Source organism: Heliangelus exortis, chromosome Z (genome assembly GCF_036169615.1).
Source record: "Heliangelus exortis chromosome Z, bHelExo1.hap1, whole genome shotgun sequence".
NCBI lineage: Eukaryota > Metazoa > Chordata > Aves > Apodiformes > Trochilidae > Heliangelus > Heliangelus exortis.
In genome coordinates this window covers 28592338-28613811 of record NC_092454.1, presented here as the reverse complement: position 1 = coordinate 28613811, position 21474 = coordinate 28592338, and the positions used below count along the sequence as shown (strand labels likewise).

General features: G+C 39.2%; 2 protein-coding genes across 2 annotated transcripts in view; one reads left to right on the top strand and one right to left on the bottom strand.

Annotated features, from left to right (window-relative positions):
- Nucleotides 1–21474, top strand: part of PAM (peptidylglycine alpha-amidating monooxygenase) — a 457165-nt gene that overhangs the window by 229268 nt on the left and 206423 nt on the right. The gene's annotated exons all lie outside the window — the stretch shown is intronic.
- Nucleotides 7468–21474, bottom strand: part of SLCO4C1 (solute carrier organic anion transporter family member 4C1) — a 53578-nt gene continuing 39571 nt past the window's right edge. The window contains exon 13 of the mRNA XM_071730067.1: nt 7468–7753. Within this exon, the coding sequence (XP_071586168.1) occupies nt 7683–7753 (71 nt within the window). The 3' untranslated portion in view covers nt 7468–7682. The remainder of the gene's footprint in view (nt 7754–21474) is intronic.

The window sequence follows — 21474 nt, the reverse complement described above, 5'->3', positions numbered from 1 at the left end:
TAAAATACACAAATATATCAGAGTTAGGAACTATGTTACACTTATGTGACAAGATAAGGTTAGAAACAGAGACAAGCACATAGAGAGAGAGATGCAGAGAGAGATAAAGAAGAAATAGGAAAGATATCACCACCTTTGGATCCAACAATGATCTTGGTAGGAAGTTGTGGTCCTTAGGTGGTGGGTGTATGTTGAGTGTGCCTCTTTTATGCCACCTGACCCAACCTTTTGGGGGGAGCTTTGGTGTATCTCGCAAAGCCAGATGTTCACTTGGGCCCCTCCAGATGGGATGACAAAACAATAACCCTTATCTCTGTGGCTGTGCCCTCTTCAGAGACTTTACATGAGGCACACACAAGATGTCACTCTGCCTCTTGCTAGCCTGTCCCTTATCAAATAAGGACAGTGTTCTGCCTGTCAGGGTGGCCATCAAAGAGGGGCTCACCTTGCAAGGACAGCGTTCAGTGTTCAGCTTATCAGGATGGCCACTGAAGGAAGGATTACTCTTGTGAGAATAGGGCCCTGTTTATCAGGGTGGTTACCCAAATAAGGGTCTCTCCTTGAGAGAAGAGAGTCCAAGTGGCTTATTGAATGAGGCCTCCCTCTGAGCACAATGTCCATTTTGTCAGGGTGGCCATTCTGAAACAAATACTCTTTTTGAGTTCTTCACATGGGATTTTGCAAATATCCCATAGATGTTGGTTATAATGCAACTAGCAGATTTTCTGCTAGTGTAAATGGTTATCAGCTAGTAAGCTTTTCATGAAATCTAAAATCTCATAGCTTTAGGACAAAATGTCTTTATGTGTTACATTTTATAATGTTGAGCTGCACTAATTTCCTGATTTTTTCAGTGAATCAGGACAGTCTGCCCTTACGGAAAAATAATCCTGTATTTTTTATAATTGGGATGAACAGAAACTAACTGAAGAGGAGAGAAGAGGAAGCAAATAAAGAATAAGGGTGGAGGTGAAGAGATTAATCACTTGGGAACCTGCAGAGCTGTAAACAGCTGCATCTGGTCAAATAAAATGAAGTGGAGGAAAAGGTGGGAGTCTAGATAAAGTACAAGAAAGTACTGAATGAAGCATAACTAACTCAGGCCTCCTGAAGAAGCAGAGGTACGAAATGCATGAAGTGGTGTCCGGGTGTCTGCCTTTTGTCTTCATTCATCCTTCCTGTCGCAAGAAAAGAGCTGTCTCCCTTGCTTAAATGACCCTGAGCCTGCATTAGAGATCTAAGAACAGGTTCATGGTTCAGACACAATTCTGTTTTAGAGTCAGAATGAAGAATTTATCCTTCTAGAATTTAAAGAGTTGTTCAGGTAAGAGAAGGTTTTCTACTTAAAAGTAGCTTTTTGGTCAAATGAGAGAAGAAAGCCAAGAAAATTTATGGCCATATCTGCATCCTTGCAGCATGATCATCTGTAAATGACAAACACAGTTAAAAAGTAACTAGATAAATTATGACAGCTCCAGAAAGCACTGCTCTTTCTGATTACACCAAAACTCCAACTACTCTCTTCTTTAGGGCAAAAAGACATCTTTTTTTTCAGAATGTGAACCTAGATCTAGTAGTTTATCATTACTTATTTCCCCGTAGGACTAATGGTAGTTAATCAAGAAGACCTTCACTACTGTCCAGCTCCACCAACACTTTCCTTTGAGCAGCGGGGAATTACTAAGAGTTTAAAAGGACTGTGAAAAGCTTTGCTTGATGTTAATTGATCAGAACGAAAGATGAAGAAGGATCACAGCTAAATGTTTACATTGGGTTAGCTAGGGTTAGAGTTAGCACTTATGTTTGTGGTTAGCATTTATGGTTAGGGTTAGGTTTAGCTTATCTGCATTGATATCTAACATTGATAAGCTGTTCTGTTTTCAGGTGGCCTCAGATTCCAGTAGAGTTCCTTACTGCACAGGGCATCAGGAAGACCCCAAACTGTCTGACCTATATGGTGCTCCAACAGGCCTCCCAAAGTAGCAAGTAAGATTGGACTCAAACAGATCATCTCTCTTCTTGCATACCCATTCAATGTGGCACAAAAAGTCAAATCTGGTTTAGAACAAGCTCAATCTTTCTCTTTTGTTTTCCTATGCTTTGGGAAACTTCTAGGGTTGAAAGACATGGAATCACAGCAAGGTGAATTTATGTTACCACACAGACCAGATTTACACACAAAATACAGCACCATGGTATGTGTTCAGCAGCAATGTTGATTGAATCCACCTGAAATTTCAAGTCCTGCTTCTGCTAAGAGGCAGTAGACAAACATAAGACAGGGAACCTCATGATTAATCGTAGTTAAGACATCTTATCAGGGCACCTGCTACCATATTACTCTTCACTTATTAATGCAGAAATAAAGTTTAATGTAGTATCTTAAAGAAATAACCATACTCACCTTACGTGTATTAATGTAGACCCTGCATATTGAATATTTTTTCCCATGTGAGTAGTCATGGTTATAGAAGCAACAGATAAAACGTTAAATTACTTTTTCCTTTATTTGAAAAGCTATTCTTTGGTTCCATTTGTTTGGAACAGTTTGCAACTCATTACTCCATGCACCTATTTCCTTAACACATGCTAGTGAAAATACAAGAGATTACTGCATTAATTTTCCATGTCTGAGAACTGGAAAGAGATTTTCTGAAAGGGAATATGGTGGATTTGTGAAGTTCTGCTCTATTTTAATAATTGTGAATGGCATCCCAGTGAGAAGCACCATTTCACTAATAGTTATCATCAGGACACCCACCTAGGCTATGTAGATTCGGAGGTGGGGAAGACAGCTTTTGTCTGAATTCAAACCACAGCAGAAGCTATTAACTTTTTGGGAACTAATTCCCATTTTTGTTATTACTATTTTTGAGTTTATTTAATTTAATGGTAGTTAAACTGTATATAAATATATACTACAAAATGTTTGACTTTTATTGCTTTGTGCTAGATAACGTTACCCAAAAAAAGCTTCCCATGAATCTTCATCTATATTTTCATACATGTCTTTTTCAACATAGCACTTTTTGCAGCATGCTGTGACTTTTTTTTTTTTTTCTTTTTTTTTCTCTAATTGGAAAATTGTAATTCAACAACATGTCTATGGCTTCTTGATAAGTTTCAACATTCAATAGCAGGAATTGTTCTCCTTGTTCAAAACTGAGTTTCTGGTCAGTGGGAGAGGTCAGACATACCAGTAATCTAGTAAACTCTACACTCACCTGGCATACAGAGGATTTGGGTTCAAATCCCTGTCAGGGAACATTTTTGGCTGTCTTCAGCAGCAGCTTACAGACCTTGTATAGGCAGATAAAAAAGCAAGATTTTTTTTGGTGGACAGCTAGGCTACCTATATGTGATTTCATATTTGTTGCAGACAAAAGAATGCATGCAAACTGTTACAACCAACAGATGCTCTAAGTTTACAGTATACTCTCAGTTCACAGTGTGCTTTGCATACTCCACAACATACCCCTTGATAACCTGTTTGTGAAGCAGTACTCTCAGCTGCACTGCTATGATCAGATTCATTTTTAGAGACTTTCAGTGACAGTTTTGTAGTCTGGGTAAAAGAATCTTACACCACTGGCTAGTACTTAAGACAGGATCCCTGTCTATTCAGAACTAGTAATTTTCTAAAATGCAGTAATAACCTTTTTTTTATTGTTGATTCATTTTCTTTGGTATTCCAGTCACAGATGATCAGGGTCCTGTGCATTTAAATGCCTGTGGGAAAGCCTACCTCAGAAATTACAGACCACACAGGAGACACTGGCACCAACCAGGGTAAGAAAAACCCATAAGGAAATGGGTTTTTTTCTGTGTCACCCAGGTCAGTGGGTGGACATGTGAAACACAGCTAAGGTTGAGTTTCTGACTTTGAAATTTATCGTTCAGAGAAATGTTATGGAAAGTAACTTGTAATCTGATTTATCAAGCTTATCACATTCTGTGAACAGATTGTGAAACTTAACACAGTATCACAGAATGTTAGGGGTTGAAAGGGACCTCAAAAGGAAGCAAAAGGAATATTTAAGTTTGAAATCACTGGTTGAGCTCTGACTGAAATAAAACAACGTTTAAAAGGAATATAGGAATAAAAGGAAAGGAATATATATATATATATATATATATACATATATATATACACACATATACAGAGGCAAAGTTTTTAAGTCACAAGATGTAAATATTTGCTACTTATAGAGGAAGGGACAAATCTGAATTTGCTTGGACAGCAAATAGCCACCTACCTGGGCAGAAGTTTGAGAACTTAATTTTACATGTCTGTTTTGTCTGACTGGAGAGAAGAAAATGTCTGTGCTAGACAAAAGTGTATGCTTAATATAGATTTGTTCCCAAAACCAGATAATTTGAAATAATTTTGCCTAGCTGCTGCAAAGTGCTATATTTTGGTTGTGCTCCTCAGGGAAAATTTCTGCAGTGCAAAGCACAGATATGACACATCCAGGTCTGTTCTGACTCTCCGCATACTTGCTTCAAAATAAAAAAATGCCAACCCAAGGAAAGAAGTCAAAAACAATCTGTCATGTACTAAGTCAGTCCTCCCAGTGAGGGGAAATTACTTTGGAGCCAGGTCCATCCAGTCCAGACTCTGGTACAGAGTTCAGAAATAGTCTGTGTTTCAGGATAAGGAAGGGCTTAGAAGTACTTTAGGCAATATAAAACTTAATAGGAGTTCCAGGTGGCACTTGCTTCCCAAAAAATCAATGGCTTGTAGATTTCATAGTATAAGTATCTTTCAGTGTCATTGTATTAACACTCAGCTTTCAGTATGCATTAACCTGTATTGACCACACCATAATAAAAGGACATTAGCACCACCTTTTCCCAGAATTTTTGTCTGGATGAGTCTGGATGTGTCTCACATATAGGACTCCTCTTAGCATTTCTGTCCGCATCTCAAGATTTGAGTTTTCATCTTGCAAAGCAGCATTCCTAGGGCAATGATTTTAGAATTCAGACTGATTATTTTCAAGGAAAAACATGCTTCTTTGCAGAGAACTTTGTACTTTTACAAGCTGGGGAAGCAAGAAAATTGGTGATGAATGAGCTCAGGCTTCCTGCAGAAACATAATTTTTCAATAGGTTAATTTTTATTCCAGCTGTGCTATTCTGTTGTAACCCTCTGTGAAATTCTTTCTACAGGGCAACCCAAAAACCAGTTTGAGAAAATGGACTCTCAGGTGAGACACTGTCATGTGTTCACAGAAGATTTTCTCCACTGGCAGATCCTACACTACTCTAATGCTCCTCTTTTGTCTTCAGTAGGTACATCTTTTCCATTAGGCTACCACAAGCTGCTAATTCTTTTGGGTTTTGTATAGAAACTTTCAAAAAACTTCTCCTTTGTCCTGACTCCCCAAATCAATGCAATTACCCACTGTATTGTTTATTTGTTTTGCTTTGTCTGCTGTACGAATTTAATCACATTTCATTTGCTCAGTTTCATCTTTAGATTTTGATTTTGCTTTACTGAGGGCTTCCTAGATGCTGGGGAGTGTCTTCAAACTCCTGCAAATTAATTTTATTCTTTATCACTCTAATGAAAGTATCATTTTCATAAGGTGAAGCTTTCTTCTGCTTTCTTCTTTCCATGCTGAGTAATACTGCTTAATAGTAGAATTTGCATATCTAAATGTAACTCATTCGTATATTCCACATGAAAGATAAAAGTAGAAATAAAAATACTACATTTCAGTTTGCTCTGCAGCTGTTCTCTTTACCCACATTGTGCATGTTCTATAGGTGCTGACAATAGTGCTGACAGCAAACTCTGCTGCATTTCTTGCACTTTTTTCCCATGTGCCAACTAATGCCCTGGCTTGATGATTATCATAGACTGTGCGTTTTCAACTCCTTGATTCTGATCTTTATATTTTCAGATCAGAATTTTTGTTGTTTAAGCCAATTTGAACTTGTGATGGTTATATCAAAGCACTGCTTATCCTTATCTCCAGATTTCTTCTTTGTCCAGTAAGTTTTAGAGCGGGTTTCATCCGTCTGTCTTAATGGCTTGCTCTGTATTCCAACTGCTATCATCTCTCTCAGGAAGGATTCATTTTAATCCAAGACTTACTCCTTTTTCTTTTCAGTAATTTTTACAATTTTCAGTTTTAAAGATATTGCTTTCATATATTACCTTTTCATAATAAGTAAAATAGTCCTTTAATTTCTTTCTCAGGTCTCAAGTGAACATTAACTGTAGCCAGTCCTATACAGTTATGGTGGTTTTAGCTCTGATGGAGCATTTGATCTGTCTTCTTCCACCCACTGCATTTCTCCATGTCCTGTGGGAATGCTCTTCTGTGGGCAGTCAATACAATTCATTGCCCGTTCTCAAACAGTGACAAAAGTCTGCCAGTCTCTCAGTAATGGATTTTGTATGTTAATTATGTCCTTCTCTAGAGTTTCTGTATCTGAGAAATGAAACAATTTAAAAGTCTATTTTCTTCACAAAATACATTTTCAATAAAAAATAAAAGAAATAAATTTCTTCTTGCAGTAAAGTTAAATTGCTATGACTTTTTCCAGATCATGAGAGAGAATGGGCCAGTTCTTTTAGAATCTGTTATTCCTAGCTGTTAAAATAATAATGCCCAAAGGGCAGACCTGCTATGAAATAATATTTCTGCGACCTATTTTACCTTTCATTTATGTGAAAGTAATTCTAACTTTTCTGAATTTACTTCTGGAATTATAACATTATTAAAGTACTAGGGGATTAATTATAGACACCCAGTCTCAGGACCATGTGATGGGAATGTGAGAAACTTACAGTTAGATTGACTATTTTCTGGTAAGTTCCTATTTTTACCATTACAAAGTTTTTCTCTAAATGGCCTACACTGATTAGGAGATAGAGTCAGATCTTTGAATATTGAGCCCAGCCAATCAGAATACATCTAATTTATCAAAAATATTTTCTCTGCTTTCTAACATCTTATTCCCCAGCCAGTACTGATAGTGTGATTGTTCTGACACAGGTGCAGGACCTGCATTTGGTTTTGTTGAACTTCCTGAAGTTCACCTGCACCCACCTCTCCAGTTTATCCAGGTCCTTCTAGATGACATCCTGTCCTTCTGGCTTACTGACAGCACCACTCAGCTTGGTGTCATCTGCGAACTTGCTGATGCTGCACTCAATCCCACTGTCTGTATCATTAATGAAAATATTAAACTGCACGGAACCTTGAGGGACAGCACTTGTCACTGGGCTCCATCTGGACTTTGAGTCACTGACCACTACCTTCGATATGCAATCATCCAGCCAGTTAATTATCCACAGAACAGTCCACCCATAAAATCCGTATCTTTCCAACTTGGCAAGTAGAATATTGTGGGGTAACATGTCAAATGACTTGCAGAAGTCCAAACAGATCAAATCCATAGGTCATCCCTTGTCCACCGATGTAGTTCATGGGAGGGAACAGTGGAAACAGCTTAAAGATGTGTGAAAGGAGGTCCATGCTGAAATTTCCCCATTGATTTATCAGTATTTAGCATGAGATGAGCAGTTTACTGCCAAAAAGACTCATCTGAAATGTATGTACAGTGTGGAGGTGTGTGTACATACATGTGCATGGATGCAATTACTGAGGTATGATAGATTATATTGTTTCCAAAGTACTAATACGATACAAAAGATATTCCAACATTTACTCACCTGCTCCTGGAATAACAGTATTTGGATCAATGCAGTGGTATGTGACAGTATACTCAGTCATCACTGAAAGAGAGTGAACAGTAGAGCCATAAGCGTGGCAAAATAAAATAACTTAGGTCGGTACTGCTGATTATAAGTTCTAGTGGATACACCAGGTGCATTTGAAGCACAGGCTTCCAGGTCATTGGTTGCTTAGAGGATCACAGTAGCACAGAGGAAGTTATCCATGGAATTTTACCTCTGTGCCTCTACACAAGGCACAGACCAAGGCAAATCAAGCTTAATGTTCAGTGAATATTGCCTGTCCTCATGTCAACTATCATTAACTGCTTCAGATGACATTGTAAAATAACGTAGGTCCATTTTCTGTTTAAAAGATTGGCGATTAACATATTGTTTCTAATTTCATGATGCATCAGTCTGTACCATCAACCGATTTCAGAGGAATAAATTCAAAGATTTGTGTATCTTTTCCATAATACAAAGTAATATATATAAAATAAGTGGAGTTAGATGAAACTGTGTATCTATCTTTTAGTGAAATGGAGATTATACAAGTATTGAAATGAAACATTCTGTTCTCTGCTTCTTTTAATGACTACTTGACTTTTTGAAATAAATTTTCAGACCTTTTTCTCTTGCTGTTCTGTAGCAATATTCTTGTGATAGTACTCACTAGCTAAGGCTGTATACTCAGGAAATCCTACTCCACTGTGAAAGACAAGGAGAGGAGATCTACTACAATCATTCCTACTGAACAGTAATTTGGAGGTTGTGGGTTTTAGATATTTTGAAGACGTTTTTTTCTGTGTGTCAAAACATTAAGAAACCAGTACTGCAAATATTTCAGAAGCTGTGTATGTGAAAAAAAAATAATCTCTGCTTGAGGATAAAAAAGTCCATTTCAGAGGCCTTATGAACTGGTCTTTTGATTACTTGTTTTTTATAGAACAGGAAGCATGTAAGTTCTTCAGCAATGCTTTATTCTTTAACAACAGAAAATGTGCAACAATCTTTCTTGCGTTTTAAATTGAGTCCTTAAAATTGCATCTTATTTGATCCTTCTTTATTCTTTATTACATTTCTGCAAATACCCTTCAAAAGCAGAATGCTAAATATTAGTTTTTAAAAAATATAGGAGCAATTTTTTTCCTTAATTAATAGAAGGATTATTTTCATTATTTGAAATAATGGACATGGACAAATTTGATCATAAATATATGCACAACTTCAGACATTTTTAAAATATAGGTCAGATACAGCATATGTGTTATTTTTATAGAGGTAATTTCTGTAAATTCTGAATTAATTTTCTGCATAACTCAGAAGGATACAGTAAAGGAATTACAAATTTTAGCCACATGTGTTTCCTCCTGGATAGCAGGACAAGAGCCTTCATAAAGAGCTGTGGAAAAGATCAATGATATCAAAGAGTGTTCAGCATCCAGAAGTTACCTACAAGGAACTGTCACTGGTGATAAAATTTCTTACAGCAAACTGATAGGTAATGCCCCTCATTCTACCATTGGATTGTGATGTCAATAGATTAATTTTAAGTTAAAACCAAGTAAATAGCATGCATAGGCAGAAGTAGTATTCTTTAATTGCATTTTCAGAACAAGCCCATGAGGCTGACTTTCAAAGACAAGACTGTCTCTTAAGATCAGAATCTTTTAGGTCAGAAAACCTTAAGATCAAGTCTAACCATAAACTTAGCACTGCCAAGTCCACCACTAAGCCATTACCCTAAGCACTGTGTCTACACATCTTCTAAATACTTCCAGGGATGCTGATTCAACCACTTCCTTCTGCAGTCTGTTCCAATGCTTGGTAACCCATTTACTAAAGAATTTTCACCTAATAGTCAATCTAAACCTCCCCTAGTGTAACTTGAGGCTGTTTCATGTTGTCCTATGCCTTGTTACCAGCTAGCATACTGGCACCCAACATACTACAACTTCCTTTTACATTCTCTGTAGAGAACATCAAGGTTCTCCCTCAGCCTCCTTTTCTTCAGACTAAACAGCCCCAGTTCCCCTAAATACTCCTCATAAAACCTGTGCTCTAGACCCTTCACCAGCTTTGTTGCTGTTCTTTGGACATGCTTCACCACCAAAGGCTTCCAGCGTTCAGTGTCTTTGCTACCTCAGTGACCTTCTTGAAGGAATTAAAAAAAAATATTTTTCCAAAATATGAGTATTTGTAGGAACATGTAATATGACAGGTTTAAAATTAATGAGCATCCTACCATTCATCCCATGCACTGCTGTGGCTCATCCTGACTCCTCACTTTATTCCTTCTTGCGACAAACAGTATATCTGGCAAGATGAAAAACCCAATTTAAAGGTTTAATCTTTATTTATGAATGTGTATTAAAGGCTTTCTAATATTTTCTCAAGGTCAAGGACGGCAGTATTCTACACTGTATTCCTAACAATGCTGTTTTGCAGGCAGCAAGCATGGGCTGTGGCATTACAAAGAGTTGTTGTTAATTTCAAAGTATGTTTTTACGAATATTGAAGATGCAAAGTGAAAGCTGAACTTTTCTAAGCTAGTAATTACCTTCCCAAGGAAAAACATGTTGATTTATGTACTGCAAGTCAGTGTTCATTAAAAACAACATTTTTATAAAATGCCTTTGATAAAATATCTTCTGTTACTGGGTTTAAAATACATGTAGATAAGAGAAAGGTTGCATCACTTTTCTAACACCTCTCTTTCTGTTCTGTCTGACATACGAACATTTTGTCTTCACATCATGTTGTAAGTCTTCTACTTTTTACCTTTACATAGAGAATCTTTATCTGTAAAGCATTTTCCAGCAATGGCATTGTAATGACTACATAGTAAATTTAAACTTTGCAACGTAAATTATTTTGTTAGCCTCACATTTTCATCAGGATCAGAATTTACTTCATACTTGTTTAGTACTAAAGTTTTGGATATGTGCTAGATGCTTATCTGATTTATTCTGTGTTATGAATTTAGGTATTAAATTAGGTATTGTGTTATAATACATTCTTCCAGCCTCCCTCACAGTAGAACCTTATTTTAAAAATCCAAATCTTATTTATCCCATTGGATGTCAGGACTACTGACTACCTAAAGACCTCATGCACTGTCACCATGTTTGGGTTGATCTAATCTGTGTTAATCTAATGTGTACTGGATTCATGAGTAGTGAGCAAATAATGAAATTCCTTCATTTTCTTTCTCCAGTGAACAATAATTTTATACAAAGTGTTTGTGGAGTACATTCTTCTTTCTTACTTTCACTTCAAATACATGATTTGCAGCAAAGCATCCCTACAGACAAAGAAACACATCCCATGAGACTTATTTGCTAAGGGAGCCAAGAGACTGTAAAATAAAACCATTTTGATTTGACTTTTCAGAGATCTGGGTCATCTGTGATGCTCCTTAGACTAATGTCAAGCTGTGCTAACACTCACTAATGCCCTGGGATGGTATGGGAAAAAATACTGACCTGTTTTCTTGGGTGAGAATGATGTTATGCTTTTTCACGACTATTCCCACCATAGATTCTGGTTTTTTAAAATGAACTATCAGAAAAAACCAAGATGGTTCTCTGCAGCAATGTCACACCACCCAAGGAGCAAACAGCCATATGAAAATCAGTTGCTCATAAATTTCTTGTTCTGAATACCATCTCCCTTTATTCTAAATGACTAATCAATTGAATCCAAATGCATACATGGATAAGTTCATTTTGTTAATTAGAATTTTTCTGTCTCCCTTTCTTCTGAAGTCCACAAGTTATGGGGTTGTGGGATTTTTTTTTAATTTGCCCACTCATTTAAGCAACAGGCACTTGAAGTCATTCTAATGCACTGTGATTTAAAAAAAATATAGACACGTGTGTGTTGGGAGAGGTAACACAGAACCCACCATTAACTGAGTAAATATTTTATGATGAAATTCATCAAATATTTTCTCAAAATCTTTTAAATAATTTTACTATAAGCAGGCAATAAAAAATATTGTATAGAACAGTTGTCCTCTCTTGAGCAATGATGTAAGCCTTCACAGGAAAGCATAAGCTCTCATTAGCATTCATAAATGCAATAGTATAATATGGATTAAAAAACATATCTAATGACTTTTTATACCTTGATGTTATATAGTGTATATTTATATCTTTAAGGATATAAAATCCTATTGTTCTTACTGAATAGCTTGAAGTTGCTCCTCTTTGTTGTCTGCATTTACAAAGTGGTTTGCCTATATAGTATTCCACAATAGAACTTCAATAGATCAATTTTGACTTAACAGGGAAATGCTGTTTGCCCTCTATTTTAAATATGTTGATTCTCAATTTAATTTATTGATTATAGGGGTATTGATTTCCTTATACATCTGTTAGATCTTTTTACTTCCTTCTAGACTCAAAATTTTTTGTGTGTGACTCAGTATGGTTATACTAGGACCTTCTCTCATCCCTTATGCCATTAGTGGAAAGCATCCTTGCCCATGCAGGGAGGTTGGATCTTGATGAACTTTAAGGTCCCTTCCAACCCGATCCAATCTATGATTCTGTTCTTTCTGAGGATGACATTCTGGTCTTTCATCAGTTTGGGAAAGAATCTGAATCAGTCTTAGACCAGACACTCAGGTATTAGACAGCTACAGTAGGATATCTCTCCTCTCCAATTTGTGACTAGAAAACTGAAATATTGCTAGTAATATTTGGTATTAGTTTGTATCAAAGTTTTATGTAAGGACATTTATCTTTGTAATACTCTATTTGCTTCACCATAAACTCTCTCAAAAGGCTGAAATTAAAGCATCAGCTTTCCTTTCCAGAGGTTATCTCAACTCATTTCCAACCATTTTTGGCTCAGAACCTCAGCTCAAGCAAAAAGAAGGCAAGTATGAAAATAGCTTAGACCATGACAAAGATTCATGTGGTCAAGGGCATTATAGGATGGAATCTGGATGGACTTCTCATGAATCACCAGGAAGTAAACACTGCAGGCTGGAATGCTGAGTGCACCTCATCAGGACTATAGAAATGCACTTGGAAGGAAAGCTGAATAAACCAGACACATTAGGAATTTCCAAAATGGTATTCAGCTCTTGTAAGACTACTGGGAATACTAATGAGAATGATTATGGATATGCCAGGTTCCATATTCTGAAGTAGGGTAATCCTGGCTCTTCAGATGGAAGTATTCAAAGAATTGCAAAGACTTTCAGTGCATACTTTGTTCAATATCATACAGACTTGTTGCACTTAAAATACTGGTTCCTCTTTTCTGATTCTGTCTGGATGGATGACTGCTTCTTCTCAACAAGTTCTTACTGCTTAAATAAACTCTGGGTCAGTCAGAAGCAATAGCTATTTCCCTACTTCTAAAAACTAAAACATTTTTGGTTACAAAGAAGGGTAATACTTCTGAAAGGTAAGCACTACAGATGATGATGCTAAGATTCTCTCTTAAACTCAATTTACTGCAAGCTCTTCGGAAATTCAGAAGCTGCTGTTGTCAGATATACTAGCCAAACCTCTTTCTCTAACTTTTGTTAGTATCTAATTTCTTCAGACTGTGAAGAGTAACTCTAAACCAGAATTAGTATCATTTAGTATCACTTTCAGAGGTTTTCAACTACAGGGTGCTTTTAATTTGCATAAGACTGTTTCACAGTTTTCTTCCAGGTCTTCCATGCTTCTCAGAATTAACTCAGAGCTTTAATGCAGATGAAGAAAATCTCTTTTATTCCACTTCTAAGTGAACATGAATCTCCAGGCAGCACATCCAGGTCCAATCCCATGTGAATGTATGCATGATTACTTCATTTCTAGCAGGCTTTTTAAAATTCAAATGTCAAGTACCAGGGACGGGGGAGCTGTTTAGATTTAACAGATATAAAAATTTTTTCTAAGGGCTCTCTTCAACAAAAGCATGCATAAATGTGGTCTCTGAGAGCTTTGAGCAATTCTTCCTTTAAATACCTCTTCTATAGAATCTTCAGTCCTGCCTTATTTGATCTAGTCTTTCTTCCAAATTGCAGTCCTTTCTTTTTATGGCCTATGACATTCTTCAGAGAAAGAGCCTACAGTATTACACTCATTTATGTGACTTCTCTGTTTCTTCTAAAGTTTCAATTAAGCTAAAATTTCCCAGGTTTTCTCCTCAGAGTTTTGTGTGTGTTTCTGACAAGTTTCAAAACTGAATTCAGTTCTGCCTTTCTCCTTTCTCTGCATTCGTTAATAGCCTTTTCTTAAGCAGAATTAGTCACACATAGCCCTAGTTTCTTTTTATACATATGAACGTAGAAGTTTGTTCCACTAGTTGGATTCTCAGCTTTGATCACCTTCTCACTTCGCTGGTTAGCAAAATAAAAATTTTGAATGACAATTTTCAAGTAGCAAACTTGAATTACAGTACAAGAAGAGAGATTTTAATGTTTTGAAAAATATTTATATTACTATAATAATATACAAGATTGATTTTGGTTGACATGATGTAGGGAAGGGATGCTATTTGGAAGAGCCTTTACAGGCTTCAGAAGTGCAAACCACAGGAAGTTCAACAAGACCATGTGCAAGGTTCTGCATCTGGGTAAGGACAATCAGGTCTCTGACAAATACAGGCAGGCCAGAGAATGGATTGAGAGCAGCCCTGAGGATAAGGACTCAGGAGTGTTGTTTGGCGAGAAGCTCAACATGAGCCAGCAATGTGAGCTTGTAGGCCAGAAATCTAGCCATACCCTGGGCTGAATCAAAAGAACCATGGCAGCAAGGGAGGTGATTCTCCCTCTCCCGTGCCTCCTCCTCCCATGCCACCCCATCTGAAGTACTCCTCCACATTCTTTTTATCTCAGATATAAATTGCTGGAACTAAGTTTGTATTCAGATGAACCTAGGCTCCTCTCCGAAAAATTTAGGACGCAAGGTGGTCCTTTCTGAAACTCATGTCTCAACAGGAGGGTATCCCTTATTTTTCTGCACCTCTAGACCCTGTGAGGGTCATTCTGAATCAATTCTAATGCAATTTTCCCCCTGTGTGTTTCCACTATGTGATGATACAGTGAACCCTGCCACAGAACTCTAAGTCACATTTTCCTCTAATACTCGTTGCAGAGTCCCTATATGAATAATTGTCTCAAAACAGCCACCCTGGAAAAATGGACATTGTGCCAGGGTGTGGTCCTCATTGATAAGCCACATTGACTCTGTTCTTGCAAGGAGAGGACCTCATTTGGGTAACCACCCTGATAAACTGGGCCCTAGACCCACAAGAGCAGCCCCTCCTTACGTCGTCATCCTAATAAGATGGGCACTGCCTTTATTTGATAAGGGACAGGGGCAGGCAAGCAGTACCGTGTGGAGGCAGAGTGACATCTTGTGTGTGTCCAGGGCCCATGCACAGAAATAAGGGTCATTACTCTTTCAACCCAACACGGGGGCCCAAGTGATCCCCACATGAACCCCCATGCTCCACCAACTAAATTCTAGAATACTCCTGTCACGGCCCGTAACTACTAATATTTTATGTTTTGCTTGTGAGGAAACATTAGCCACTGCGCATATAGGTCCTGCAAATTGCAGAAGTAACCAGCTTTATGGTTTGAATGAATTACAATGGTTTATTTCAGGAAGAATAACACCATGCTGAAAGGAGTCTTAGGAAGGAGTTAATAGTGGGAGAGAAAGGAGGAAAAACAGGTTTTTAAACAAATTAAACACTCCAAGGAAAGGGCTATTAAGAAAAGAAAGAGAGCAATTAGCCTTCTTTTCACCCTCTAAAGAAATCCCAGCTTCGTGCCCCCTCTCCACCAAAGTCGCTGTTTCTTATCATTGATCTCGCTGGTGCTTGCTACTCTTTCTGTTTCTGTTCGCCTCTTTTCTCTGAATTTTTGTAGTAAAAAGTTCCTTCTTCTCATCAATTATTGCCAGAGTTGCAAATTGGTAAATGCAGGTCTTCCCTCAGTATTAAGGTTTTCTGGAATTCTTTAATTCTTGTATTTGATACCAATCTGCATTAGCTGTCTGGCGGCTTATCAGGAACCATTCTGATTAGGATTTTGATGAGATTAGTCTTGATACATTTAAAAATTGTAAACAGGGAAAAGGTGTTGCCAGTGTTGAAGAGGAAATAAGTTTGATGCATTTTAAAAAGAGCAGACTATGCCAGCGCTGGTCATGCTAGCTTGGATGTAATTTTGCAGATTCAAGAGGGAATTTTTTTATTTCCAGTGCATCCACAATACAACTCCAAAATTCAAAACTGAGTCTGTGCAGAATACTCCAAGCCCTCCCCTCCCACTCCCCCCCTCGCAAAATTTGGGGCCGGGTAGCATAAAAGAGGAATACTTGAAACACTGGGTGCACAACCTCCATCCAAGGACCACTCCTTCCTAACAAGATCATCACTGGATCCCGTGGTATATCGATTCACGGACTCAGTAGTTTTCCTTGCTGAGACAAAGTTTATTGATCTGACAGTCCTATGTATGCTCTTGTACTCTCCCGGGGTCCTCCCACAAGACCCTCCCAAATTCCTCCCGCCAAGATCTGGTCTTTTTCCACCGTTGTCCAGTATTTTTCCACCATCCCTTTGGTAAAAGAGACTCTTCATTAGCACATTCCTTTCTTATCCACTCACACTATCTTTGCCACTTCCCACGGGATCCAACGGTGGTGGTCTGTTATATCTCCTCTTTTTTTCTTTATCTCTTTTTATGTTTCTAACCTTATCTCAGCACATAAGGGTAGCATAATTTCTAATTTTTTAAAGTTTTGAAACCAGTTGCTTTGTTAAGTTTCGTTAGTTGTAACCTGTTCTTTTGGCAACTTCCTTAAGTTTTGCTAAATTGTAATCCGTTGCTTTGAAAATACCATCATTTATAATTCTGCTAGCTGTAATCTGAGGGGGAGTAGAATTTAACAAAGTTAGAAACTATGTTATCCTCATGTTATAAGGTTAGAAACAGAGACAGAGAGAGAGAAAGAAAGAAAGATAAAGAGATAGGAAAGATATCACCACCCTTGGATTCAGAAATTATCTTAGTAGGAAGTTTTGGTCCCTGGACAACAGTCAAGCATCCAGCATTTCGAATGTGCCTCTTTTATGCTGCCTGACCCCACCTTTTACGGGGGGGATTTTGTCTTATCTTGAACAGCCAGGTGTTCACTTGATCCCGTCCAGATGGGATGACACAGCAATAACCCTGATTTCTGTGCATGTGCCCTCTCCAGTGTCTCTACCCGGGGCACACACAAGATGTCACTCTGTCTCTGCAGGGCACAGCTTGCCTGCCCCTGTCCCTTAGGGAATAAGGACAGTGTCCTGCCTGTCAGGGTGGCATCAGACAGAGCTCCCCTTGCAAGGACAGTGTTCAGCTGATGGGGATGGCCACTGAAGGAGGGGCTGCTCTTGTGAGAATAGGGCCCCCTTTATCAGGGTGGTTACCCAAATGAGGGTCTCTCCTTGAGAGAAGAGAGTCCAGATGGCTATCGAATGAGGCCTCCACCCGAGTGCAATGTCCATTTTGTCAGGGAGGCTGTTTTGAGACAAATATCCTTTTTGGCCCCCACCTCTGGGGAGCCATGCTCACTCTGTGAGACATGACAGTGCTGTAGGTCATGACACTCACCCACAACACGAGGGACAATTGTAAGAGGACTGGATGCCAGCCACTGGAGTCAGATTGAAGGTGTTGGTACCCCTGGCCTGTGGTGTTGGCTACTGCAGTGAGTGTGGAGTTGCAGTGGCAGCAGCTGGAGCAAGTGGGAATCTAAAGTCCTGTCATAGGAAGGAAATAGTGTGTGTTCCCAAAACTAGCTGCTGTGGGTCACCAGCCTGAATGAAGAAAGTCAGATGGCCACAGATCATAGCACATGTGCCTGGTGCTGGCACATGGATTCATCATGTGTGAAGGACACAGAGGTCCAGAGGGACATAGAATTCCATGAGCATGTCCAGAGGAGATCCATAAAAATGAGCAGAGGGGTGGAGCACCACCCCTATGCAGATAGGCTGAGGAAGTTGGTATTGTTCAGTCTGGAGGTGAAGAGGCTCTGAGGTGACCTTGCAGTGGCTTTCCAATACCTGGAGGGGGCCTACAAGGAAACTGGGATAGGACTTTTTACATGGGTGTGTAGCAACAGTATTAAGGACAATGGTTTAAAACCTGAAGAGGGGAGATTTAGGTTAGACATCAGGAAGAAATTATTTTCTGTGGGGGTGGTGAGACACTGAAACAGGCTGCCCCCTCCCTGGAAGGGTTGAAGGCCAGGCTGGGTGGGACCTTGAGAAATCTGATCTAGTGGAAAATGTCCCTGCCTACGTCAAGGGGATTGGAACTAGATGATCTTTAAGGTCCCTTCCAACCCAAGCCATTCTATGATTCTGTGATTCTATGATTCTTACTTTTTTTTTCTTGTAGTGGGAAGAGCTCTATTATTCAGAAGATCAGCATTGTAGGTATTAGAATGCTGCACCCACATACATTTTATGAATTCATTATAGCAATCTGAAGTGACACTTAAATTCAATGCTCATTCTTCAGTTCATGAACAGACATGAAAATCTTTTTAAACATTTATTAAATTCCAGTGGATTAGAATTAGGAGATTTGAAGTCCTGGCTCTGCAGCAGACTCCTCACATTACTCAGGACAAACCTTTATTTAAGTTGAAATTAAGAGCTATTTCCTCTGCTTGCACCTTGCTTGGTAATTTATTGACAATATTTCATGTGGTTTATATTAGGAGTTGATTTTCCAGCACAGACAGACAGATAGAAAACGACAGCATTTTCAGAGTTTATTGTCACAGGTCTAATGGTTGACTGATTGAAGTTCCAATCAATGGAGTATCAATTACTAAAAAGTACAGCTGGCAAGTACAGTGCTTGTAAGCTTTTGCATTTCCCTTCCACAGATGTCTTAATTTTGAACTGTGATGTGTATTTCTGTAGTTCTTAGTATGTTTATAACATCTATTGATGTTTTAAAATCACAATCAAGTATCAAAAGATTAACTGTAAACAATGCAGAAGGATGCTCAGAAATCCTTGGATGAAAATCAAAGTACATTCTTATACATCTGTAACAGACAAAGGACATATCACTGATTTGAGGGGAATTTAAATTAATGGAATTTATGGTAGAATTAGAATCGTTTGGATTGGAAGGGACCTTAAAAATCATCCAGTTCCAACCCATCTGTAGGCAGGAGCACCTTCCACGTATCTGCCACCCCATCCAGCCTTGCCTTGAACACTTCGAGGGAGAAGGCAACCACAGCTTCTCTGGGCAACCTATTCAAGTGTCACCTCATAGGAAAGAATTTCTTCCTACTATATAATACCTAGTCTAAATCTATCCTCTTCCAATCTAGAACTGTTCCCCTTCATCCTGTTGCTACATATACTTGCAAAAGGCCCCTTTCCAGCTTTCCAGTAAAACTGGACTCAATATTCCAGATGTGGTCTCACCAGGGCAGAGTAGAAGGGGAGGAGAACCTCTCTTGACCTACTAACCACCCCTCTTCTAATGCACCCCACGATGCCATTGGCCTTCTTGGCCACAAGGGCACATTGTTGGCTCATGGTCATCCTTCCATCCACCGGTAGAAAAAGAAAAAGAAAAGGAAACAGATTATCAGTTTTTTCACCCTTTGAAGTCCTGGAGAATTGCTGATGATGTCAAAGGCAGCAGAAGAGAGTAGTTTGAGTGGAAGCAGAACCCCACAGTTGCTACACTACCCCTCCTGCTGCTTCCACTGCTGCTGATGAATTTTCTCCTTTTTTCTCTGAATTTTATAGTCAAAAATTTCTGCTTCTCATCATTCATCAGATACTCCTGGAAAATATGCTAAGACACATAGATAATAAGGAGGTGAGTGGAGACAGCCAACTGGGCTTCACTGATGACAAATTCTGCCTGACAAATTTGGTAGCGCCCTATGATGTGGTTACAGTGGTGGTGGATAAGCAAAGAGCAACTGATGCCATCTACCTGGACTTGTGGAAAGCATCTGACACTGTCCTGCATGGCATTCTTATCTCTAAATTAAAGAGATATAGACGATCTGGTCTTTAACATCTTTGTGACCTGAATGGTGGGACTGACTCCATGCTCAGCAAATTTGCTGCTGACACCAAGCTGTGTGTTGCAGTCAACATGCTGGAGGGAAGAGATGCCATCCAGAGGGACCTGGACAGGCTTGAGACGTGGGCCCATGCTGACCTCATGAAGCTCAATAAGGCCAGGCACAAGGTCCTACACCTGGGTTGGGGCAATCGAACAGGCTGGGTGGAGAATGACTGAGACCAATGTGGGAAAGGATCATGCACATATGTGGCAGACCTGACTTGAAAATCTGACGTTTTCTATGTTGTATACATGGAAAACATTCATGCCTTGACAGTAATAGTATGACACTTCCTGTTCTTCAAGCAATGGAAAAGCTCTTGCTTAATGAATGTGGTGTAAAAAGAGAGTAAACAATACAAAATATGATTTCATAAAAGATCTATCTTTGGAAGATGACTGAGTGTAAAACTGCCTTTAATGGGTTATAGTGTAGTACTTGTGATGCACATGCATATATTATTGTATATTAGGTTTTGCATACAACATAAATACTAAATGAACTTCTCTCCATATTGGTCTGGAGTCTCAAGTCAGTGGTTGTACAGATGAAATGTGCATTACAAATATTGAGAAAATTATCTTGCTGAGTTTATTAATTAAACATATAAATTAATATATCCTTACTAATTAGAAATCTTGTATAATGTTTTGTTAAAGGAAGTGGGGCTATAGCAGTTTCACTTCTGCATTGCCTGGGATCAGGTGCTTGGTAGACTTAGATCTAGAGATCTAGAGTTCTGAATTCAACATTGAACAAAGAAAGCCTCTTTCCTAGTCTAAAGACAGAAAGAGCTGATATACATCCAACTACATCAGGATGGAGGAGGTTAAAAATGAAGAATATCTAGAGTAAGTTAAAAGATGCAGCCTGAAGTTCACAGCACGTCTGGTACAATTGTCAGCATGCTCGGGGGATTCCAGACTGTCCTGTGTTCTTGCATTTTGTAATGTATATGCACGGAGATCGATACTGTCTACCGCCAGCTATCTGCTGCAAGTGACTTTCTGCTGCCATCTCTGCACCCCCTCCTGCTCTCTGCTGGATGCTGCTACACGGCTGCCACATCCCTGCTGCCACATCCCTGCTGCCACAGCTCGGCACGGCGCTTCCCCGGTCCCCCCTCTCACACAGTACCGCGACACTCGTCCTCCTTGTTGCCCAGAGGGAGCTCCCTTGGATATTATCAGGGGCTCTGCACGGGGCCCAGGGAGCTCTGAGCAACCTGGCAGTGAGTGGTTTCTTGCAGGAGGTTCAGTAAGTGTGGTAGAATCCATACACCAACATATATGCTGGTGGTAACCCTGCTGGAAAGCAGCTCGGTGGAAAAGGACCTGGGCATCCTGGTGGACACCAAGTTCACCGTGAGCCAACAATGCACCCTTGTGGCGACGGCGGTGAATGGTATCCTTGGCTGCATTAGAAAATGCATTGCCAGAAGGCTGAGGTGATTCTTCTTTGTGAGGGGACACCCGAACAGCTGCATCCATGTCTGGGCTCCTGGGTACAAGAGATAAGGGCATATCAGAGAGAGTTCAGCAGAAGGCCACAAGGATGATTTAGAGACGGGAGCTCCTCACAGATGAGGGGCAGCTGAGAGAGCTGGGACTGTTCAGCCCGAACAAAAGAGGGCTCAGGGGAATCTTTTATCAGCTTATA